The following is a 25218-nucleotide window of genomic DNA, read 5'->3' as shown; positions in this document are numbered from 1 at the left end:
CAGACCCCTCACCAGCCTCGTTGCCCTTCTCTGGACACGCTCCAGCACCTCAACGTCCTTCTTGTAGTGAGGGGCCCAAAACTGAACACAGTATTCGAGGTGCGGCCTCACCAGGGCCGAGTACAGGGGCACGATCACTTCCCTACTAGGTTACATTGTCAAGAATATGTATGCTTTGACTACAGTAAGAAGCAACTAGTAAGCGTTCATGGGGATAAAATTCCTGTGCATATTCACACATTCATTTTGATTGGCAATTAAGTTAGTCATACTTCATAGTGGCTGCCTTCCTGATAATTAGGATATCTTTCATCCTTCTTCCTCCTTTCTTCTTTTTTCCCCCACCCCAATATATTGGATGTGCTGGAATAGAATCAAATACAAAAGTTGAATCGATATACAGTGTAACGTGTTTGAAGATTTTTGCATCTTTGCTGGAAAACAAAACAGTTTGGACAGTAGGAGAATTATTTCTCTGATGAAATGTTGCAGATTGATTGATCTATTTATTTGAACCCTCTCTTGCCTGTCTTCATCCAAAGAACACAGTCTTTTTTTAACCCTCATTTGTAGAATTATGACATATTTTACACCCTGGTTCCTCAAAAAAATGCCAAGATGTTCTTTTCATTAGGAATAAAGAGAAGACATCCAGGATTCAACACTTGCATCCATTTTACCTTTCTGCTCTCTCTTTTTTTTTTTTAGCTTCCCTCTTGCCTCATTTAGAAATCAGCAGCTGTTTCACATTGTATATCACATCCCGTCCTTTCTAACAAGCAACTTTAGAGCATCTTTCCTCAGTATTTTGAGAGATGCAGAAGAGTCTTACCAGTACTTTGCTGCTTCTTTCTCATTGCTCCATCATGGACTTGTAGTATGTCATCTATTTGGTGCTGCTCTGTTTTGTCAGAGGACTAATTCAATTAATTTTCATTAACTGTCCCTTAATTGAATTTTTGTAAGACAGATACAATTACAAACACAGCACAGGAAGAGCATAGGAGGAATGTCTGGCACAGCTATACAAATAGATGTATTACTTCAAATATTCCCCTGCTGGTGAACAGGACATGTAATCTGTAAAGGATTATATGCAAGAGGGAGAAAGATATTCAGAGTGATACTGAAGCTTATGGAAGTGGTCAAAGCCAGTATAAAAGAAAAGAAAAAAAAAAAGTCTCAGAGACATCAAATCACATGAGTGCCTCCAAAGTGCAGTGGCTAGTCTTCCCTCTCCCAGGCACTCAATCAAAAAGGATATAAAAATTATCCTAGTGCCTGTGGTCTGGCCATCATTTCAGGAGAAAGAGCCAAGGTGGCATTGCAGCCCACAAGCTGTCATCCCTAAGAAGTGGTGGTTTGCCTTCCACCACTGAGGCTGAATGGAAGCGCGAGCACTGTGCAAGCAGCTCTGCATTTTACCAGCTGAATTGAAGTCACTCAGGAGTAGAAGGAGAAGCTGTGATTAAAAGCCCTAGGTAGCTCATTTTGAAGCACTTGTTTGTCTTTCCTACGTGGCAAGGCATAAAAAGTGCGGACCACAAGTCCGCACAAGCAAATAAGGCTTCCTAATAGCTTAGGTTGGTCAGTAAAGCAAAATGCCCGTGTTGCATAAGGATCATCAAGTCCCATAACTGTGTTTCCTCAGGGCTGGAGCTTTGTTTCCGTTCCTGAGTTGCCAGTTTGAACAAACGAGCTAATAAGCCAAGGGATGGGAGCTCTTGAAGACAGGCCACATTCACTGAAAGATGTGCTTTAATGGTATTATATGAATGTATTTTACCAGCAAGGTATCCTAATTCGAATGTAAAAAAGTCATCTGCACAAGGAACACTGGTAGCTGAGCAAGCTGTGACAGTCAATGACCACGCTTCCTTACATTGCTGATAAACATGCTGCTGCAGAAATCTGTAGTAAGAACGGATTCTTTCACCTTTTTCTAACGGAAATGTCAGCAATCATTTCAAATCGTTTAAATGCCTTTCCCTAATGCTTTATATGTGCTTTACAAAATGGGCACAATTGGGAGACTTGCTTTACTCCCTAGTCAAAAAGAGAGAAACTGGGATGGGAGAATTGGTGCGTATATACACAGACGCCCACCACACACGTGCACACGTGTCATGCTGGAATGAGGTACCGTTAAAATTTAAGCAGAATGGCTGTTCTAGTAGATCTGGCTGTGAGCATTCTTATTCCAGGATAAAGGTGCTTTTTTCTAGGTAAACTGAATCTGCTCTGAAATGTTAGCCAAGCCTATGTATACCTTGCAACTGGAAAACATTTGATACGCTTTAAAATGACATTTTTCTAAAGAGATAACAACTTTTTTCTTTCCTTGGGTTGTTTAGGCCAAATGGACCATTTCATTGAAGATGTGGTCTGAATTCTGTTTCCCAGATACAAAAGCCGTGGTAATCCAAAAATATGCTTTCTTGTAGGCCTTTCAACATGATTTCCAGTACAGTTTAAAAAAAAAAAAAAAAAAAAAGTGGTATACAAGATGAATCCCGGATAACTGCAGTGTAACGCCTAGTGGTTTCATGGGGTACCATTTTCCAGGGATATATTCATAAAAGGGGGTAAAGTCGTCTTCATTTTATGGGGCAATTAAAGGCTCTGTTTTGATGTTGTCTGGTGTCTTCTCTGGGATTGATTCAGAACCAAATACATACTGTAGAGGAAAATTCGGCGTGACAGTTTGCTGCTGGCATTCTTCATGAGGAATTGCAGTATTCTCCCAGATGGGAAAGAAATTTACAGGGGAGTTTTTTGGTTTTTTTTTTTAATAGGGCTATATTATAGCTAACATTCTTCTACTTGTCACTGCAGGTACATGGAACACTGCCTGGTTTTGGAGTCTTTCCACTTTATAAAGTACAAAGTTACGTTAATAATTTTGACACTCGAGTAAGAAAAATTCTTAAATTTTCCCAGATTCAAGACAATTGACTGCCCTTTGATTCTTTCCAGACACATTTAATATCAGTCACAAAGGTAATACAGTATGAGATTTAGGGTTCTGACAGACATGTGTCTGCAAATGAAAATCATATTACTGAAGCCATATCAGCCCCTGCCTTTCTGAGGGATGGTGGTGCCCTGTGTGCAGAGGCATCTGATCTGCTTGTGAATCAGCTCCACAGGGGTTATAGTTTACTGTTTAGTATTTGTAGGTAAGCCTCTGTTGGTTTTGGTTTGCCTTTTATCACTCCAGAACAAAAGTAGCTGTCCAGAAACTGATTGAGCAGCAACTGAGATATTTGGGCAGCAACAGCTGAGGGAGAGGGACGGCAGGAGTGTCTGTCTCGTCTCTTGCTCCAAGCCATACTGTTCTTGCTGGTTAATCAGAGTTCTAAATCTCATGCAGCCCCTCAGTGAACTGGAGCGTGGCCAGACGGGCAGAGCTGCAGTCGTGCCCCTGTGGGCAGCAATTTGGGCGCAGGTGCCTGTGCTCTGGAAGCTGTAAACCTGTGCTGCCTTGGGCAGGAGCCTGGGCTCCTACGCCCTGCCTGCCATAGCCCTCGCTGAGGGGAGAGTGGTGTGAAGGGCTGGCTTTGGCCTGCTGTGGCTTTTTAAGGGGTCTTCACTAGCAGAGACCATAAGTCTTAAATAGCAGAATGAGCTGGGCAAGGGTCAAGATCTAATGAGAGGAAATGAATAATAAGGATGTCGCAGAGCATCTCCTAGGTTATTTGGAGTTGTGCCCTGGGTGGTACGTCATCATTTTCCCTTCTCTCCCACTGAGTGTTTTGGGTTTTTTTAATAGTAGCCTTAATGACAGTGAAATGGATCTGAGTACAGTACCTGTTAAATGCCAGCTTCCCCTTGTATGGTATCCATCTGTAAACACAATTAGAACAAACATCTGCTCCCAGAAATGACTTCCTGACCTGTGCTGGTTTTTTCAGTGTCTGCCAGGCTTCTCATCGCCCTCCCCAGTAATCCCTGCAGATCCACAAAAAAGTAAAGATCCTTTTTCATGTGACATTGCAGCCACTTCAGCTGGCTCGTTGAAACTCAAAAGTTATAACTGGAGGAGCAATGCCATACTATTCACAAGAAAGAGAATTTTTTTCAATTGTGAAGGTTATTGCATTTGTTAGGCATACATAATCCAGGTTACTTCTGCATTATAACCTGGATCCCACAAAAATGAAAATTCATGTAAAGTATCTTTTTCAGCTAAAATTTGAATTAGTGGGTAAGTAACTAGAGAGTAATCTTAAAAAGCAGAAGAATGTTACAGAGACTGTAATACGGCCACACATTAATATGTAGGCATTCCCTTCTGAAAACAGGATACTGAACTTGGTTTTAAACACCAGCTTGCACACAGTATGATGTGTAGTATTTTGTATAGGCTGCTGATTTAAAATGTGTGCTTAAAGCTAATTGCTGTTATCTGAGCTCTGCTGTTATCCCCGAATCAATTTGGCAATAGGTTCATATTCTTTAGCAATTTGACCATTTTGTTTCTCTCTGTTTAATTAAAGCTTCTCGGATCATTCTCAGTTTCTTCACAGGAACAGTTTTAGGACTCTTGACATGTTAACATGTTTCTAATATTTGAATTACTGAGAAACAGCAACTTAAAAATTCTTGGCTGTTCATATAAAATTTGTAACAGCTGAAGTCTTGTGAATTTCATAAACTTGTATTTATACCTGTGTTTTGTCCTTGTGCTGTTACACAGAATTTAGAGGTTATCTGAAGCTGCCTCCACACTGCCTGGAAACCAGTTTTTCTTTGAAATATTTCTTTGGTCTGTGAAGAGACGTTGCCAGGCATCTATATTAATATCTCTATAAAAGAAGGAAATACTTTCTCACGTGTGATTAAAATATGGAAGTCATTAACACAGGAAAGCCATTGAGGCCAAGAATTTAACAAGACTTCTAAAAGGTCATATTGCCATCAACAATATGCAGGGCTGTAATTAATATAAGTAAGTAATTTGGAAAAAGTGTTAAGCATAGTGTTCAAGGATTCGGTCAGTCTGCAGCTATCGGCTCCGGTGTTGAACAGAGATTGCTTTGTCAACCTCCATAGTTTTAGCTTTTCTCCGTAAAGTGTCTGGCACCAGCCACTGTCAGAGACAAAACCATGGGACACGTGTATTTGCTCTGACGTGGTACGACACGCTCCTGCCTGCCTTCTGGCTGATTTCAAGTGTGTAACTTCTGTATTAATTGATCACACTGCACCAGTTTTCCGTGCATACACAATGCCCTGCTGCTCTGTGCATGTAGAAAGCAAGGCACTAGGAGCTTTTGTTACTAGACTGAATCAAACGAAGATAAAAGGCAATGTTTCACAAACAAATGCAGCAAAGTAGATACAGATACTTCCCACCTTCCTCTGCCTTTGATGACTTTTTCCCATTCCTGTATTTCTTGGTTGTGGCCAGGCATGTGCTCTGCACTGTCCTGCAGGCTTGAGCACAGTTGCAGCAAAGCAGCAGGAGCACAAGGGAGAGAGAACACGCAGTGGCACACAGGGCATAGAGTACAGCCTTTTTCGTATGCACCAGAGAGAAACAATGTCGTGCTGCTGGCACTGCATATGTCATATATGCTTTTGTGCCCGAGACCCTGAATGAGCCACGCTGACTGTAGAGCTCTGATCCAGAACATCAATGCCATTGTATTTGGCACCTGTAGTAAAGATGTGATGCAGCGAGTAGACACGGAAACCAAGTGCTCTGCAGGTAATCTGTCCAGAATGGGATCAAGGCATGTTTGTGACAGCACAAATAAGCTCCCTCTGAGTTCCTCAAGCTCTTTGTCTCTTTACTTTTCTCTGGGAAAAAGAAAAAACTAAATTTCTTAATAACTTTCACAAAAAATCAATTTAAAAATAGATTCACAATGTTTGCTACATTTAAGCAGTCTGACAAAGGAGAAAGGTAATGTGGAAGCAAAGATAAAGCAGAGTTTTCCCACAAATAAAACAGCAAGTAATTTTCAAACGAGAATAACTACAGGAATTCCAACTGCCGGAGGGGATGCTGATGATGAGACGGCAGCACGATCCGTGGCTGCATCCAAGGGAGAGTGCTTTTGCTCACCAGCAGCCTCTCTTCAAGGAAGATGCCCGGGCAGGTGGGTAGCAACACACTACTGGGGCATTGCAGCTCTTCAGGCGAGGTCAGTGTGCCATCACGGGGGGCCTTCATTCGTGGGGTCACTGGGAGGGAAGGAGGCAGGCTGAACATTAGCGGATGTGTTGCGGGTTGGGTTTGTTATGCCTTTGGCTGAGCAGTGGAGTTGTAAATGATTTGTTTGCCAAAAATGAACGTTCATTACAGACTGGCCTTGTTTTGATTAGGAGGAGCCGGGGGCCTATACCATAAGAGTAAATAAAGCTTATGGCTTTGTCTGCTAGTTTGTTCACTTTGACATTAGAGAGATTATATTCTAACTGGTTTTTAATTTCTGTGTTATCATTTTATTTTAGTCTTTTTATGATTTACTCTGTATGTGCACAAATAAGCTTTCTATGATGGTGTCACTTTTACACATTTTTTAATGCTTGAGAAGAAGTTCCCATAGATCATTGCTGTACTAGATGTTTGTCAAAACACAAAAAAGAGTTGTGTTAACTTGTTTTGTGTTGGGATGCAGAAATTCATTATTACCTTCCACTTTTTTTTGGTCCTTTCATATGCTTCATTTGGGAAAAATACTGAATGCCACCCACAAAACATCTGTTTGGGGGTTGCTTTGTTTTTCAGACTGAAAAAGTGTGTTTCCAAATATGGTTGATTTTAATTGAACAGTTTAACAACATTTTTGTTGCTTATACGAATATATTGTTATCCTTCACTATATTGCAGAAACTGTGGGTAGAAAAGTGACTTACTGCAAGTTCATACGGAGCACGGTGTGAGAAATTACACTGTGAGAAATTTGGTTAAACATTGGAAGAGGCTGCCCAGGGAAGTGGTTGAGTCCCCATCCCTGGAAGTATTTAAAGACGTGTAGATGAGGCGCTTAGGGACATGGTTTAGTGGGCATGGTGGTGTTGGGTTGATGGTTGGACTCGATGATCTTAGAGGTCTTTTCCAACCTTAATGATTCTATGATTCTATGTAATGGAGAAAGTTGTATTTCACTTAAAAATACTGATGCAAAGGCTTCATTATATAATAGAAAAAGATGTTTCATGCAATGTAACTATTTAGCATAGTTATTTCTGAGTTTCAGTTATATGAGACTAAGATGAGAATCAGAGTTACCAATTTAAAATTCCATTCTCCTGGCAACACCTCAGCTCCTTTTGGCAAATCATTTAACCTTTTCTGCCTCCTATCTCACTCACCTTTTAAAATAGAGATCTTATTTCATTTATTTCCCAGATGTACTTAATGTATTTAATTCATATTTGTAAGTACTTTGAAAATAATTTTATTTATAAGTATAAAAATATAAACCTTTATTATAGTATGTAAGGATACACGTTTGTAGGATGAAGATTGTGCTCTCCGTCAGATAACAAAATTTTGTCTCGTTTCCTTTGACAATTAAATCTATCTGACAGCTTGTTAACTCGTGGTTCTCTCTCAGTGAACAGAAATTAGGGTTTTAGTATCTCCTTAGAGAAACTTTGAAAATCAATATTGCCATAAGAGAGTTAAGTCACACATTCATGGCTGGAATTTTTTCCTTTCTCCTTACAGCTATTAGTGCAGTTCAGGCAACTTGCAAAGAAGGTGGCTCTTCTGAAGGCACTAGTGCATCACAAGTCAGTGGCTTTTGGCCTTCTTCAAAAGCATTTCTATGCTCCTCCATTTTCCAGGAGAAGTGTGAGCTCCAGCATAGGTTACTCAAGGCCTGCTTTTCTTAGTAGCCTTTTGGAGACCTCTTAAAATAGTGGTTTGATAGACTATAGGATGAAAATTGCTGATCTAAGTGATATCCTTCATTTTTTATTTGCTTCCTTGTCAAAGAGAACTGCAGTACATTCCGGTATGATTTTAGAGGACACACTATTGAATAATACACACTGCTAGAGGTCTGTGATGGACTTGTGACTGAGAATATCTAATTTACACAGACTTCAACAATTTGATGTCCTCGTATCCAGCCAAACTGGATCCATTCTGGATCTTCTGGGTTAGGAACAATTAGAAAGGAAATATTTTTGAATTCTTCAGTGCAGCTAAGATAGCATTGACCTAGCATATCGAAACAGTAATTTGCCTGGAGAGCGATGGGGTGAAATTGCGTATGGTTAGAAAGCAGCCGCATCCAGAATTATAATGTAAGGTGCTTGTTTGTAATTGTCTATTTCCTCTTTGCTTCAGTCTGTCCCAAAATAATGTGTGTTAAGGGCTGCAAAGAGCAAATCATTTAAATTGTTTATCCAAGCAACAAGTGACTTGAGAAAGTAGATGTTGAAACTTGAGCTAACGAGATTAGAGGTCCAGGTCGATACATGATGATGGTACAGTGATACTAATTGATGCTGTTGATGCCCACCACAGTTGATCATTCTTTGGAGACAAGCCCTTAGGCTCTTCTTTCTGACATCTCCCCTGATGACTACAGACTGGAAAGTTGGACTGCACCTGTGAAATGTATATCCTAGGGTTTTTTTGTTTCCCAGTACTGAAAACTAGATTGTGTCTACTCAGATGGGATTAGCAAAGTATAGTCATGTCATCTTCCACTTTTTTCAGCTCCTCTTGTTTCAGGTGTTTTCCAAAATTCTCACACCCTTTGGTATTATAAAGGTCACCGCTGGCACTTAGTTTAAATCATGTAATGAGACCAAGCCAGTTTGGTGATTTAACAATTAAAAAGAACTAATTTTAAGTGGTTCTCTGCTATTATCCCTTCACTTTCTCTAGAAGTGGTTCTTCCCTTATATACGCGCACACACACACACACACATCATCTTTGCCTGACACATGTTTCTTAGGGAACTTGACTTACTCAGATGTCAGTGGATCTAGTTAATTGTAACCAAGAGGGGCTAGTATGGCAGCACTTAAATGTGGGGGGTTTTGCCATAGTTATACAATCTTTTGGGATTTCTCCATGTTGTAATTTGTCATTGAAATGACTGGATGATGCTCCTGATGCTCTTCCTAGCATGGCTTACTGGGAAGGATAAAGTTTGTTGCATGTTGAGCACGCATATTTGCTTTACGTAGTCTGCTGCGGCCACCATCTCCAGTTTCTGGGCTCTAATTGAGGCTCTGTGCTTTCCTGTGTTAACATGTCAGGCTGTCTGACCAGCAAGGCAAGTCTCGTTTGAAAGTTATGAAGCTCTTAAACAAAATGACATAGTGAAGATCAAGAGCACAAAGTGGGACTTGCTTCCAGTGTTTGAGGAATGGCCCTTCTAGAGAAACAATCGGTAAAAAATAAACAGGTTTCAGAGGAAATGAAGGGTGCCTGGTCCCTGAGCAAATGCAAGGCAGTTGGGATGGGTCCACCCGAGACCTCTCCTCCCCAAATACCACAAAACCTGCTCAGCTTTCAGCAGAACGTGAGCTGCTGGTGCAGCTTGGACACCTCCTGCTCACCAGGAGACCTAAGCACTAGACAAAGCAGGAGGATTATGTATCCACGAACATCAGATACTTCAGACATTCCTGTTGCTGAAACAGCACATGAGAGGAACGCCTTTATCCTCTGGATTTATTCCCTCAGAGGTGCATTTCCAGCACTCTCTGATATATTGGACACTCATCAAGAATGGGAACAGCCCTGGGAGCCTCTGACATCAGGAGTGAGCTGGAGGGAAGGATTTCTTCTGGCTGAGGAGGTGATTTTGTACAAGAGGCAGCGAGTGAGAATCCTCTGCCAGGGATTCTGTCGAAAGCCCAAGAGGGAAAGGAAAAGCAGGATGTAGGCCTTGGCCAAGGGAGCAATTACGCCTGGAAATGGATTTGAGTGGGCTGAGATGGAGGGAGGTGTTTTGGAACAAGTCACCTGGAATTTGTAGCCCTGTTTTTTCTCTCCTCCTTTATCTCCTCCGTGGTTGGTTGGTTTGGGGGTGTTTGGGGGGGGGGCTGTTTGGTTTTGGGGGGTTTGGTTTTTGTAGCTTTCATTTTTGTAGTATTTTGTTTATCAATTAACCTATCTAAGGCAGAAAACAGCTCTGAATACCCTGTGAAACATCATGCTGTGTTGTGGATGGTATGAAAAATAGTACACTGAACTAACACCATCTAATGTGCTACCTCAGAGAGAAAGATGTATTTTTCGAGTAAAATTTAAAATATTGATCCCATAGTGCTGTTATTAGGAGGATCATTTTCTTCTGCTTCAGGTATGGTTTTATAAATTCTAGGGTGAAAGTGAATTGAGACAACTCTGCTGAGAGGATCTGCAGTCATGTATGAGTCACAAGTGTTTTACTTAATTAGGGAAATTGCTCATTCTTTTACAGATTACATCTATGCCTAAGTATTTTATTTAATAACTAGCAAAATGCCGGTTCTGGGTCTTCAGTGCTTCAGCACGTCACTAACAGCAACATTTTTTGAGTTCCAGTGGTATTACACTGACCCGTTCACTAAGAACTTGGCCGACCAAGCATTGACCAATTCCTCTTGTCCCCTGCTTCCTTTGGGATATGCACCCACAGGTCTCTCCAAAAGCTGTACTGGACAGATGTGGACTGTTTTGTGGGGTTTGTTTTTTTCCTTAGGGTGCCCAGGAGATCACTTTCGGATTCAGACTATTTCTGCTCAAGATGAGTAAATTGTAGGGTCCTGGTAATCCCTCAGAGGATGTAACAGGGCACAAGCTACTTCTGCCTTACTCGAGCACCTGGCAGCAAGGTCAATTAGGATTGTATAATCAATATTCAGTACTTTTATAACTTCATCCAGATGCTGATAGCAGAAGAGCAATGTCCATGCATTTTGTTGTTGTAAATCCGTTGACAAAATTGAACAACTGCCAAGAATATGGAAACATTAAAGTAAGACACAATGATAATAGAATAATTGATGCCAGATGGACTTCTGCACCTGATATCAGTCAGCATGCCACTGAAACAGAGCCGTTTATTGCAAGGAGTACTACAGCATGTGTCAGAGTAGCATCAGCATCTTTATAAACATTATTTTGATCATTTTGAAAGCTGCTAATGTGTTGAGTTTCTTACTGTGATTGTTCTTATACATTGCAAGAAGATCCTTTTTTGTTAAAGATTTCCTGGAAAACCATACTTTCCTGGAAGTATGATCTTCACTCTCCCTACCTCCTCGGGCTATCATCAGGTTTGGCAAATTTTCATTAAAACTTACAAGTAAACCATTATTTAAACACTGACTAAAGATTGTTGCTTATCTGCTTTTAGAAATCCTTCTTATTTTCAGGCAATGAAAAATAATGAGATAATATTTTCTTAAGCATTATGTAGCTATTAAAGTAGATTTTTAGAAATTATTGCCATTTCCAAGGCTGAATCTATTAGTTTGTTTTTAAAGGTTGATACTTTTCCAAGGAAGCCCCAGTTTGCCTCCATTGTGCATCTGCTTTTCCTAATGTGAGAGTTTGAGGTTTGTTTGCTTTTAGGAGGTGCGCTCAAGGTCACTTGAGTGTCAGTTCAGTCTTTGGTGGGGTGGTGTTCCCCTCTCTTAATAGGTGGGGGGGGAGTGTGTGTGTGTAGACTATATTGTGCATATTTTGTTTTGGCCATTTCATTCTGCTGTATTTCTTTTAATTAAGACAAACAATACTGTTCTCTTAATTATTCTTTTCTGTCATTCAAAACATGAGCTGCTTCTGAAGTGATAGAGCTCTGCAGAGTGGGGGAATTTTCCAGTTCTGTGGAACAAGCTACGAGCTGATCCTGGAGATACTTAGGATATGCTGCCTAATTTTTGTGCACCAGCTTCCCTCTTCAGTGCACACTGAGTGCCTCTGTGCAGTGTAGGACAGTCCAGTTTGAAGACGAAATAAGTGACCGCCCACTGGAAGTGTTTGCACAGTCGCATGCTTCAGGGTGCTGGAGTCTTACCCGCTACCCTCATTGCATCGACAGTCTCGTGAAAAATTTCCAAGTAAATGGAGAGTGCAGGGACCGTAAGGGATCCAGTAATGAGATCTGCACTCACTTCTCCAGTCATGCAGTGCAGTGAGGTGACTGTTAATCTCTCTCTCCCACCCCGTGGATTGCAATTCCCCTGGTGCCAGCTTCCAGTTTGTGGCCAGCACCACAGGTGTCAGTAATATGACACTGGAGATAAAGAGTGCCTAAAGGCAGGCAAGGTTGGAGACCTGGAGGGATTTCTTCAGAAGAAGGGAGGAAAACTCTTCCTTTCAGCTTCGCATGCGTTGAGACTGACGGGTGCACTGCAGGGGAGCAAATTTCTGGTAGTGGATCTGTCTTTCAGAGCTCTAACCCACACTAGGAAACGTTATTGAAACCTTGAAGCGTAGCTCATTTGTGCCGCACCTCAGGATTCCAACGCATTCTGGCACGTTGAACATAATGCATGCAGGTTTATAGCACCAGTCTTGAGTTTCCTCTTGTATTGTTTCTTGCTGAGGGAGTATGGGATGTGCAGTTCACCCCATCAGATTTTATTGATGGGCTATCCGCAGTCATGTGTATGCTAGACTCTCTTGAGAAACAACATCTGTTTTCTGCACTATTTCAAGTTTGAAATGGTTGTGGGTTGTCTTAACTTGTTTAATTAACAAAAGGATACAATTAGATAATGTGAATTACTTGCACTTCTTGTCAAATGCAGCATTAACTCCATAAGCCACAGAATAGGAAGTTTTCCTCAATAAGCTGTTTGCTGATGGTTTTGGTATCTTCTAATTGTCTGTTTTCCCTACTTTGCGTAAGTATGGATTCCTCTGGTTTTCTTTCTCTATTTAGAAACCATGCTACGCCTGTAAAACAGACAAATCATGTCTTATAGGTGAAAAAGACACTAAACATGAGTTGGATGCAGTCCTCAGGACCATCTGTTTTGCAAATCATGCCATTGTGCTAACCCAGATAAGGTGATCTCAGGTCCTAGTAGGATTTTTCATATAGAGAAATGAAAAAAAAAAAATCTATGTATGTATACACACTTGAAGTAAAAGGCAGGATATGTCAACCCCTGATAGGCATTTGTGTGATAAAAAAGGAACCTAAGCAGTATAGTTCCTCTTGGGACCATAACAAACCTGGCTGGCAGAGTCTTAGTGCTCGACTGTGCAACTGTTACGTAGACCTTATGGCCAACTAAAATTACAAGTCAACACGTAACTGTAATTTAAATGAAACTTTAGTGAAGCTCAACTTAGTAACTCTTCCAGTGACAGTGGATGTGTTCTTGGAGAGGGTGTGGAAGAGCACTTTCATATATGTTCCTTAAAAATAACTGGCATCCTCCTTTTGTAAGGAAGCTCCTTATGTTTTTTTTTTTTGTTTAGTCGTGTAAGTAAACTTCTGGAAGATCATAAATACCTAGTATAAATAACAGTAGCCTTCAGGCTTTCTTAACTAAAACCATATTTTATGTTCCGCCAGTTGTGCATTTCCAGGAGCATAAATGATCCTCAGTATAGCCGACTCTAAGACTTGCTCCTTTTGCCTCTTAAACATAAGAGTGCCATAGTAATAAATAGGCATCGTATTTTTCACATTGTCTTTCTGCAGCTGATTTGCTCTCATGGTTGTGTAGACAGTTGCACAGTTTGCAAAGAAAATGGTTGATTCCAGTGAGTTCCTACAAAACTAGTTCCTATTAATTCCTATATTTTGGGCAGCAGCTGGATGAATTCATCATAAAACCTCTCCCCGCCCCCTGCATAAAACATTCATATGAATTGCATTAAGTCTTAAGGTGCAAAGTTTATGCCTTACATATTCCTTCTCCCAGGGGAAGTGTGATAGTAACAGTTTTGGTCAAATTAAGTACTGATTAGTTCGGCTACCTAAATTCAGTTTGTGGTCTTAAGTGGATAATGTGTTGTCATTCACTGCTTCTTACCCTGCTCTTTTCTCACAGCCACGCTGTGTGATGTTGCGTAGCTACCAATCTAAAACCCAAATGTTGTTATATTAGAGTGGAGAGTTGTGCTGATCTCCGTGCAATATATAGAGGGTGTATGTTGTATGAGATGCCTGGCAAGCTGCTGTATGACTGTAAATTTCTGTAGGTTTTTTCATGCTGTACATACCTGCTAATTACTGGTGATTTATGTTTTAGGCATATTTTCTCTTTCAATGCTCGTTCTCCTTTTTTCAAGTTTTAGAAATGAAGTACGTTTAATATGTAGTTATCTCAGAAAGCCTTGGAGAGGTGGAGGTAGTCTGCCAGCCACTGTGCAGGTACGGTATGTGCTACAGCCGGGGGGCAGGTTAGCATCCCCCACTCTGTGCGGAAAAATCTAGGCTCCGGTTACTTAGGGCAGAGAAAGGGATGCTTCTGGGTCGTGCCTGCTGCGGTTAAGGCCAGCCTGTGAACTTGCTCGTTAATGCCTTCATTCAGCATTGTGGAAAACAGCGAGAGGGAAGAGGATCATTCTGAACCCGCAGCCATGTGGAAAGCCAGTCAGCTGAAACCTCGAGTCAGCCTCACAACGACTGAGCCCTCTTTTCTCTCCTGCGGTTTTGGCTGCAGGAAAGAAATGGCGGGCTGGCGAGGGAATAATCGGTAGTAATCTCCTCAGCCAGCCAGCCGTCTCCTCCTGTTGACCTTGAAGTAATGAAAAAGGGATAGATTCTGCTGCACGTTACCTCTGTGTGTCCAAATAATGAGAGCGGAGAGAAATGATCGTAAATCTACACGGCTTTGCCTGTTTGGAAGTCTGGGCTGTGAGGAAGATGACAGGACATATTTTATTTTCGCTCTGTAATTCACGTAGGTATTCGTCCCAAAGTGTTTCCTCTGTGGGTTTTTTTTTTTTACGCAGCAGTAATTTTAATTCAGATGAAATCATTCCCTTTTGTTGACTTAAGTTTTCAATATGAGAATAGTTGTATTCCCTGAACTGGCAATAAACTGGTTTGATATTAACATTTTATAGATGTAATAGATTTCCGTTAGTTAATACAGTGGAGTTACACCAGTGTGGAACTGGGCCTACGAAAAAAAACAAACCCAAAACACACATGTAGGACTTTTTTTAACGTTTCTTTTAAAAAAAAAAAAAATAAGGAAAAACTCCCCTAAACTGATTCTTGTTTTTATTATACAGGGAAAATGAAAACTGGCCAAGCTTGTAGATATATTTTAAAAAAAAAAAAAAAAAGGGGGGAACCTGGAATTTGGGAGTTTACTTTCGGATGTAGAACTGCCATACACAGAGTAACCAGAAAGTTGTCTTTGGCAATTTGTTCATTCCCCTCCCAGCAAAATGTAATTCATTAAGGCAGTTTCTTGTCAAGCATTAACTCATAAACTGGGATGAATCTGAGACAGAAAATAATTCAGTAACCCTAATAATGTAGTAGTCCAACTAGTGTGGCCAACGGATGAAGAATAGTAACAAGGAGTTTTAGTACTTAGCTAAGATGGCAAGGCAATGTCAGCCGATAAAATGATGTCATGCAATCAGCGGCAGGGTTTGGTCAATGCAAACTGACAGTTTTGTCTTTTAATCCTACTGCGTGCAATAACAAAAGATCAGGAAGGACTATATTTAAAAACAGAGGAAATGTACTGAGTCCACTAGAAGAGCTTGTTGCATTGTTTTTTCTCAGAGCTAGATCTCAAGTGAGATGACGGCTGCACTGCTACTGAGCTCCCCGAGCTCCTTTCCCCCTTCCCCACGTGGGGTTAACCTCTGAAATGGCAGCAGAGCTCTCTGGAGTAAATGGGACTGTGGTGGAGAGATCTTACAGTTTGCTTGTATTCCCACGATGGAAACATTACACGAGCGTTCGGAGCGAAGCTGAAGCGTAAGGGAGATGCTAACTCAATCACTGATATGCAGCAGAACAGGTTGACTTATAAAGAAATACAGCCTGCTGCAGCCCAAGGGGGGCCTGTAAATCTGGCTCTCTGGAGGAGCTAGGATGGTGGTCATGTATTTTTCCTCTTTTGAGGCCAATTAGCCTGTTAGAGCTTGCCTTTGAGAAAACACCATAGCTGAGCTGTGCTCCTTGGCGCATGAGAGAGGATGGAGGGAGGAAGCCGCCCGGCCCTGTGCTCTCTGCTGGGAGGTGATGGCTGGCCACGGCATTCTCTGGCTGCTCCCCTGCACTCCCCTGCAGCCAGTGGCCTGGTGGTGATCTGGACATGCAGTAAGCAGATTTAATTCATGAGCCGACCAACCCTGGCCACAAAAATGTGTATTTTCGTCAGTTCAGTGTGTTGAATGAGGATGGTTGCAGTAAGATGAGTGCCAGAGCCAGCTCCAAGGGGGAATCATTCCAGGGGCTCACAGGGTGAAACTGTCCTCTTTCAGCAATGGGTTTCAGCTCACATCATGAAAACGTACCCTAATCTGACCCTTTCCTTAGGTTATTGTGTTTGGAGTGTTTCTGGTACTCGAGCCCGTGTGATTCTTTTTTTCTAAGCAGCCATGTTTGAAGATTACCTCCTGGGGTCAGATTAAACACCAACTTTAACGAGCTCTGCTGACTTGCCCCAGCTAAAATTTTGTTCCTCAAAATCTAGCATCTGTTAAGTAAGTTTTAATCCTTTAAAGGCTCTTAGCCAACAAACAGTTGAGCTAAGTTGAACTCCAGGTTTGTTTCCAGAGATTGTAATGTCTTTCATCTCTTTGGCCATCCTCCACCTCTGAGGATAAGATATCGAAAGGGTTTATGGAGTCCTTGAGCCCAAATGCTATTTTTAGAGTGCCTTGAATTAGTGGAAATACGGTGAGATATTCCGGGCTTCTAACTGTCATCTTAAGAAGCCTTAGGGTGTGAATCCAAAGCGGTTCAGGTTGATCCAAACTGGTCCTGCCTTAAAACTGCCCCACAGTCGCAGCCTTTACCCTGTGCTGGCACTGGGGCCAGGGAAGCCCCTCCTGGCTCCTGAAACAGGAGAAGATGAAGCAGATCGAAAAATAGCCTTATTCTGCTGAACCTGCTCCCCAGACATCTCCTTCACAAGGGAGAAGGAAGGAGTCCTGGGGCAGGGGGGGTGAGAAGCTGGCGTACCTCTGATTTAAAGTGGCTTAAGCCATCATGGACCAGCACCTCAAGATTTCCACGTCACCCACGTGTCTCTAATTGCTGCTAAAATGCCAGTTGTAAGTAATAGTCTAAGTAGCATGAGCAGAGCTGTAGTTAACTGTGTAATTTAAGTCCATGAAACTATTTACATGTTTAAAAGTATGCAGATGCTGGTGTCTTATGCTAGATCAGGATCTTAATTATGCATAGTTCGAGATAATTGGGTTGCTTTAGCTTCATAGCTCAACCTGCTAATTCTAACTACTAAATTAGGATTCAACTGTAATCCACGTATGTTTAGTTGAACTATTTCAATTTGTTCCATACATTAAGTAATCAGTCATGAAAGTGTTGCGATTAATTCTGCTCCTTTATTCTGGTTTTCTGTGGGAGAGGTCTGAGTTCAATACATTCATATCACCAGGTGAATTCAGGCAATTATGTCCTTGCCCTTTGCTGGGTGATTTTTCCCAGTAGATATAAATGGATAAATGTTCTGGATAAATATTCCGAGGAACAAAAAAGTCCCAAAGTGTCTTCATTTTGTTAAGGAGTTTTTTTCTTAGGTTGCTGTGCTAGCCTGTATTTTGTGGTTTTTATTTTCTCTTTCCTGTCTTTCAGAAGCATACACTTAAAAATGAATCAAAAAAGTGCCAAGCTTGACATTTTTAACAGAAACAAAAAATGTGGTGAAGATCACATCTGTGGTTGAGTCCATGATGAACAATCCACCCTTTCTCTTAATCTAAGGTTTACATGGGTGGAGTGATTATCTGCTTACAGGTGCAGGAGTATAACTTCGTTTTATTGTTCCCACAGATGAGCACCATGCCAGGACTGCCCACGAGGCCGTGCTTCTATGACATTGACCTCGACCCCGTCACAGAGCAAGTGAAAGGATTGTTTTGAGAGTGACGTCCAAATTCAGGTCGGTCAACAGCCTCTATTTTCCTGTTCCAGCTTGGAGGAGGATGTTTGTCTCTAATATGTACATAAAAAGGGTTGTCAGGAGTTTATCTAGGCCCTAATTTCATTGAGGACTTCACACAATTTGGGGGAATTTGGGGGAATATTTCATAATGTGCACTTTATCACATGGGTTTCTCGTTTGCTGAATGGTGGCCGGCACTTTGCTGGTGTGCACTGATGATGCTCATTGAAGGTACCTTTTAGATTTCCTGGCTCTGTCAGTTTGGCACGAGGAGGAGCTGGCTCTGCAATTGTACTACTCTCGGGTACGAAAAAGCCAGCCTGAAGAAATCATGTCATGTTAGTCGCCTCAAAAGAACTAATCTAATTCATCTTTGATGCTACTCTTGTGTGGCAGTGTGTTGCTGTCATTACCTACATATCAGGGGAGATGTTTCTGAGCTTGTTCCTGAGCTTTGCTTTGTTTTTTCATGGTTTTTTTCCTGATTGCTGTCATCTCTCTCAAATGGTAGCAAGCATTTCAGGAACACAAATCTGTCCTCTTAGCCTGTCTGTTTTTCATGCTGGGTTCTCTCCCTTTTCCTGGAAGGGTGCAGTTCCCCCGCCACCTCCTCCCCTTCTCTAAGCACTTAATCTTCTTGGTGTCCTGCTTTGATTTCGTGTAGCACATGTTCCTCACTTAAAAATCCAAGTTGTTACGAAAATATTCCATGCTACTCCATTTTAACCTTGTAACATAATAAGTGGAGTAAGAGAGGATGTAACCCTGACTGAAACAAACCATGTGCGTCTGTGATGGGACTCTCTCCTCTCATCACTTAACTCTCTCCCTTCGCCCAATAAATCGGTCTGGAGAGTAAAACGGTTACTTTTACACCGAACAACAATATTACTATGAGCTAATAGGACTGTGATGGAACCCCAGGTCAGCCACAGCTTTGAGGTGGATGTGCCCAGGCGCTTGAGCCCTGCTCTAGCCTACTCTGGTTTGAGAGAACCAGCTTTAATTTTCTGTTTCTGTGTTTTGATGGATTGTTTGGAGGAGGGGAGAGGTTTGCACAACCCAGTGAGATTACTGTTCAGACCAAATTAACTGTTCACTTGCCCATACTTGAATGTCACAGCATTCACATAACATCTGGTGAGAGCAGATTCTGCCATTTCGTGTGTACCCGTCAAGGCAAGTAAAAAGCAGTTAGCTTGAAAGTTAACCAGCATGCACAGGTAATTACTAGCTTATGTGCAAACCGTCACTGACTGTTCTGTTGCTGGGTAGTGTTAGGCATACCACTTCTTGGCATATATCCCATTTTTGTTACTGATGTGCGTTATGTGTCTGATGGCTTCATGCATGCATATTGATTCATCATGTGTCAGCCATGTAATTACTTCTGAATCATCTGAAATGACTGTAGAATCCTAATGTAAAATCTATATGCAGATTCACATAGCTTGCTTAATTGGGTGTTTACTGCCTAGTCTTACACAAATCTATCCAAACCATGGATTGGTGAGTTTTGAAGAACATCTACAATTAAGCAGATGAAATACTCCATTCCAACTGTGAAGCTCTTTCATTTGAAGTTGTGCATGAAATGAAAATGTTAAACTTGGCTTTTAGTCAGTGATGGTGTTTTCTCAGATGTAAAAAGAAATGCTAACAAAGTCACAAAAACATAATAGTCAGATAGGAAATAGTGTCTATATCCAACTGTTAATAAATTATTTTAATTTCATTATGGAGGCATCAGACAGATGAATGATTCAGTAAGTTTAAGCCTTGTAAAGAAAAAAACCAGCTTGATCATATATATTTTTCATCAATATAGGCACATACTCACCTGTGTTCCTACCTCTAACAATTTAAATAAATGCCTGGAGTATTGTAATACCCAGTGAGCACCACACAAGGTAGTCAGTGTTCATCAGCTCTAAAATTCATCCGGTTCATGTGCTAGATTTGTACACTTCTCATTTTGGATAAAGAGCGAAACAATATTCCTGCATCATCTTTACTCCCAACTTTCTGTAGAGAAGTTTAGTGTTATTCTTTGCTTTCACACATTCACTGAAGTGAACCCACACTGTAGCTGATGCTACGCTTTGAGGTATTTGTGGGTTTGTTTCTATGATGGCAGATTGAGGGGTTGTTTTGGTTTTTTTTTCATTTGGTTTGAATTACTTTCTTAGGGGTTTAGTGTACAATGTAAGATTTCTAGTAATATGATATTGTGCCAACTCATTAGGAACGATTCAAATCTTTAAGATGTGGTAATTGAAAAATATTTAGAGATTTGTGGAAGAGCTGCAGATGTTTCATTATAAACATGCGTGCAGAGCTGAGAACAGTTGTTTTAGTGTGCAGTTTATATCCTCCTCTGCAACGCATAGCTTCACGAGACTTGTGAAAGAGATACTGGCAAAAGTTCCTGCTGCTAGGGTAGCTGTGTGGGGCTCTTACTGAGCTGAAACATTGGATGTCATTAGCCTCCCTGATTTTTCTCCACCACTTCACTGCTTTAATGAAGCAGATGACACTTCTCACAAAAATTTGCAGAATACCGGTCATTAGAATGTACTCTAAAAAGTCATACAAGCAAAAACTTGTCAGAAAAGTCAGCTCTGTTTTTTTCTGTTGACAAATAGCTAATACATGGAACACACAATATTACAGTCTCTCTGTAGGAGCAACATGCTCTGTTAAAAAAGTGAAACATTAATATCTGGAAATGAACCCAAAGGAATCTGGCTAGTTCTTCATCACTGGCCACTACCCTATTTAAATTATACTGCCCAGCTCATACACTAGGAAAGTTGAAATTGTTTCCTTAGGAGCTATCTGTAGATAGCACCAGTCAAAAGAAGACTTACGTAGAGACAAGTCTGCCAGTAGGAAGAAATTTTTTTTTTTTTTTTAAAAAGTATTATTTGCACAGGGAGGGGAATTTATGAACCTGACGCACTCTGAAAAAAAGTCTGTTAAGGACCCTTGTGAGCTCTAAGGATCCCTCTAATGTAATCAGCGGCAGCAGGTGCCTGCTCTTACTGTGCCAGTTTGGCTTTGGGTATCTGGGTTGATGGTGGGGGGTGGTTGTTTTCCTCAGTTGGTTGTGACTTAGTAAGGCCGTGGCTGTCCACAGTTGCAGATATATTCTTGCACTCATCTCCTCTTCAAAATTGGCAGAGCATCAGAATGATTGTAATACACAGCACGGGTATTTTGCCACCCTCAGAGCTTTTCTGAACGTGAGAGGAATCCCAGAGCCCTGACTGTGAGCATCTTCACAGCTGTAAAGCAGCCCACCAAAACCAATGTCCTAAAATTGCAAACCATTTGTTAGATGTTTTCATCTTAATTCATTCAGATATGGATAGAAGGTGTTTAAAGACCTTTCCTTTACATCCACAAAATTGATCCTGTGAAACAAAAAACTGACTTCTGTTAGTCTCATTCCACGGTATTGGGTTTCAGTCAGCAGCAATTACTACAATAATGTACAGTCTGAAGTCCATATCATACTGGAATATGAGTACAGATTTTTGTTTCTCACCTCATAGGGTTACACAGATAATAAATGGGAGGTGCATGTGGCATAACTAAATGTTTTGGTTTATTATGGTTAAGGCAAAAATATCCAATTTCACTAAAACAATGCTTTTAGGTTGTGATACTTCTATTTTTATTTTTTTCTTTAAAGAAAGCAAAGATGTCTTGTTTCAACATATAAATTCTTTATCTTTCTCATTTCAGAAGCCTGGAAATTAAGGACTGCAACTTTCCTGTTTCCTGCAAGTAGGAGACAAAAACGAATCTGAAATATTACTGTTACGTGTCTCTGGAGGAATGTCAAGATAGACCAAAGAGCAAAAGTTTACTCTTTCTTCAAACTAGTTTTTATGATGAAATATAGCTGTAAGGTTAAAAAAAAAAAAAAAAAGCAAGCTAAAGTTTTTCTCGCTGTAGTGCAGAAAGCTCTCTACTGGGGCCTATAGTTGTTTGGGGGTAAAACGACATTGAAAAAGAGAGAAAATTTTCACCTTAGAGTTTTTGTCTTTTTTCAAAGGAGTTTACAGAAGTATTTCCCTTATCTTGGCCATCTAAAAACTTGTGTAAACATGATTGTACTGTGTGATCAAGCCTATTTCTCTCTGAAAAATACACTTTCGCTCCTGGCCTTCAGGAGCTGAAACTACACACAGATCAACTGCACATTTTTGAGTTATCATCGAGCATTGCTCTGGATGCTTTTGGGCAACAGCCAAGCTTCAAGCAAGGAAGATATTAAGCAGAGAAAGAACAGAGCGTGTGTTTTGTAAAAGGTTTTTAATATATAATTTGTTTCCTTGTTGGGCAAAGATCTTTTGAAACACTTAAGCCATAGCTGTCTCTGTTTATCCAAAGCGTATGTTACGGGCTGTCCAGCTCATTACGCGTTTGTTGTGGTGAAGCTGGCTGTTCAGCGAGGGCACTGCTCCTTCTGAAGCCCTGTTTTGCTCCTGTTCATGGCTAATGAAGCCTCCTGCTGTGCTGGCTCCCGACCTAGAGTTTTTCTTGTCCTGTCCCTGGCAGTACGCAACACCCCGTAACAACAGAGGCACGTCCATCAAGTAAGGATGCGACAGGGCAGGGCTTTGTTCTGCTTTGTTTTGCAGGTTTTAACCACCATACTTGTAAAACTGGAGTGTGTTTTCTATTTGAAGGGGGTATTCAAACAAGTTAAATCCTAAACCGTGTGCTTTAATTTACCTCAGTAACTTACCTTGTCCGGTTTTTCCTAAATCTGCAGCAAAACAAGCCCTAGGCACAGGATACTGCATTTAGCTTTCCAAGCTGCTGCTCCTCAGGAAACTCTCACTGACTGACTGTTGGTTCCTTCAATAACAAAAAATGCAACAGAACAATAGGTTGAATCGAGACAATAGACCACTGTTTTTTTTAGGTAAAAAGCAGTGAAATAATGATGAGAGAGTTTATTTTCCTGGTGACGTTTTCCATCCTGTCACTTTGCTCTGCTTACGCACATCTGTATGTTACGGGCTTCTGCAATGTAGTTTTGGTTCCCTTCTATGCAGTCACATTTGGAGACTTAATTATCTCAGGAACTGTGTTGTAATTGAGGGGCTTGTTTTGGTTTTTAAAATCATGCTTCGTTATTTATAAACTCAAAACTATAATTATGGACAGAAGAGCGAACTGGGGACAATTAAAATAATTATCTGTGCCTTCCCTGGAGTACCACGGAAATGTCTGTTGACTGCATTTCAGAACTGTTCTATTCATAGCGTGGTCCCCCAGCACCGTGGGGACTGCTGTGAAGATAAACGCAAAAAATAGAGCTAGTTGATATTTTAGCCTGATTAGACGATAGAGCTCATAATGGTCTAGACTGGGGATGCTTTAATTACATTGGGGCAGGACAAACATGATCAGTAGAAAGCAAGATTCAAGTGTGGCTCTCAGCTACTGGGGAGAGAGATTTCTGATATTTTCTATTAAATTGTGCCCCAAAATACAACCACGTCATTCATATACATAACTGTGTTGTAATTTAGTCCTGCACATACTGAGCTATCTAGCCTAGAAAAATCCGAAGAATTACAGAAGAAAGTAAGTGTGGTTTCCAGCCACAGTTTTCCTAGTAGCATTCTTTCAAGAAAAATAAATGAGGTTTTCCCTCCATCTTGCCTGGAGAAATTTGGAAAACCATAACCGTGCCTTACTTGTGGTCACTGCAGTTGCGTGGGACCTATCTCTGTGCAGTGTGAGATACTAAACGTGGCACTAGCTGTCTGCCTGTGAAGCGTCCATATGGGATATGGATGTCTGAGCAACAGGTTTTATAAGTAGTTTCAAACTACTGCTTGATACCTACACACTTTCTATATTGTAGTCTCCGTATTGTCCCTTCAGGCGACGCGTGCTGGGACTGTTTATCTGACCCATCAGTCTTTCTAAAACACCATTCCGGCTCAGTTAGTTGAGAGTTGACAAACATCCTGTAATTTTTTTTCTACTGTCATGTGCACAGGGTTTGTTATATTGTTTTGATAGCTTCAATAATTCAAGGAAAGCTGGAATGACCCTCTCTTGTTTTGTCATAGCTTCCCCCCCACATCTGGTTAATGATCTGCAGAATCCCTTGAGCCGTTACATTTTTGGTTCTTTCAGTTCATTTTTAGTAGAAGATTTGTTTAAAATAATCCATGCTGGCATGCAGACTCTGTCTCATAATCCAAAGGGAATGAGTTATTGGCCATCAGCTGAGCTACAGAAACTGCCACGGTACATTCCCTTGGGCCGCCCTAGTTCCGAGGCCAAAAGCCTTCAGCAAGAAGGGTTTAAAATGAAATCTTTAGGGTAAGTGTTACTGCTAGGTGTGTCACTTGTTGCTACACAGATGCGATTGCAGGTGAGGGACTCCCGCCTTTGCATCTGCTCTGAGCAGTTTTGTGACATGGCAGAATGGCAGCTTTGTAAGGGGCTTGCTGTGCTTATCCCTGCGTTTGCTGAAGCGTGTTAAGAACCACGCTGTTGTTTATTATCATATCTGCTTTCTGTAGTGACTGAATACTTTGTTACTGCTACTGCTGGACTTCAGAAAACTAGTGACGTTTAAATACATCAGACTACATACAACGGGTTTCTTCGTTTGTATTTTAAAATTCAAAATCCAAGAATCTCAGTTGCCGCGAACATGAAAATGAAGTGTATGTGTGTACTGATGTTCAGTTTGCAAAAGTGGTGCCTGCCTCAAGTCTGAATTCATTAATAAAGTACATCCATTATTTAATATTGTTCTCTCTTTGTCTACCATCTTGTCTGTTTAGTGACCATTTTTTTCTCTTAAGCCACTTAACACATTTGGTCCCTGCCCGTTGCCATAAGGGACCGTGCACAGGAGGGTTGTCCACAGGACCTTCTCCATCAGTACAGTCCTTTTGAAGTTGGTTTGTGTGTGAAGGGAAGGACACACCAGACTAACATCCTGTCCTTGTCCCAAAATATCTTGCTGTTGCCTTTGGTCCTTGGCGTGAAAAGCTGGATCAGATGCAAGGGTCAGTTGGACGCTTTCCGCTTCTTGGTTGGCAGCTGGATTTATGTGAAACAGTGTCAGGTACGAGAACATACACCTGTGAGCTTCTCGGGGTGGGATTTAAATACAATGCAAAAGCTTGAGGAACTAT

At 41.1% G+C, this 25218-nt stretch overlaps 1 protein-coding gene across 3 annotated transcripts in view; it reads left to right on the top strand.

Annotated features, from left to right (window-relative positions):
- The window catches only part of MTHFD1L (methylenetetrahydrofolate dehydrogenase (NADP+ dependent) 1 like), a 157815-nt gene extending 132991 nt beyond the window's left edge, over positions 1 to 24824 (top strand). For all 3 annotated transcript variants that reach the window (XM_076333851.1, XM_076333852.1, XM_076333853.1), the window contains 2 exons: positions 17923 to 18031; positions 21785 to 24824. In XM_076333851.1, the coding sequence (XP_076189966.1) occupies positions 17923 to 18012 (90 nt within the window). In that variant the 3' untranslated portion in view covers positions 18013 to 18031; positions 21785 to 24824. The remainder of the gene's footprint in view (positions 1 to 17922; positions 18032 to 21784) is intronic.
- The last annotated feature ends 394 nt before the right edge of the window (positions 24825 to 25218 follow it).

This window comes from Aptenodytes patagonicus, chromosome 3 (assembly GCF_965638725.1).
Source record: "Aptenodytes patagonicus chromosome 3, bAptPat1.pri.cur, whole genome shotgun sequence".
In the NCBI taxonomy this organism is placed as follows: Eukaryota; Metazoa; Chordata; class Aves; order Sphenisciformes; family Spheniscidae; genus Aptenodytes; species Aptenodytes patagonicus.
Note: the sequence above shows the minus strand (reverse complement) of the source record. Positions and strands in the feature narration are given on the sequence as shown.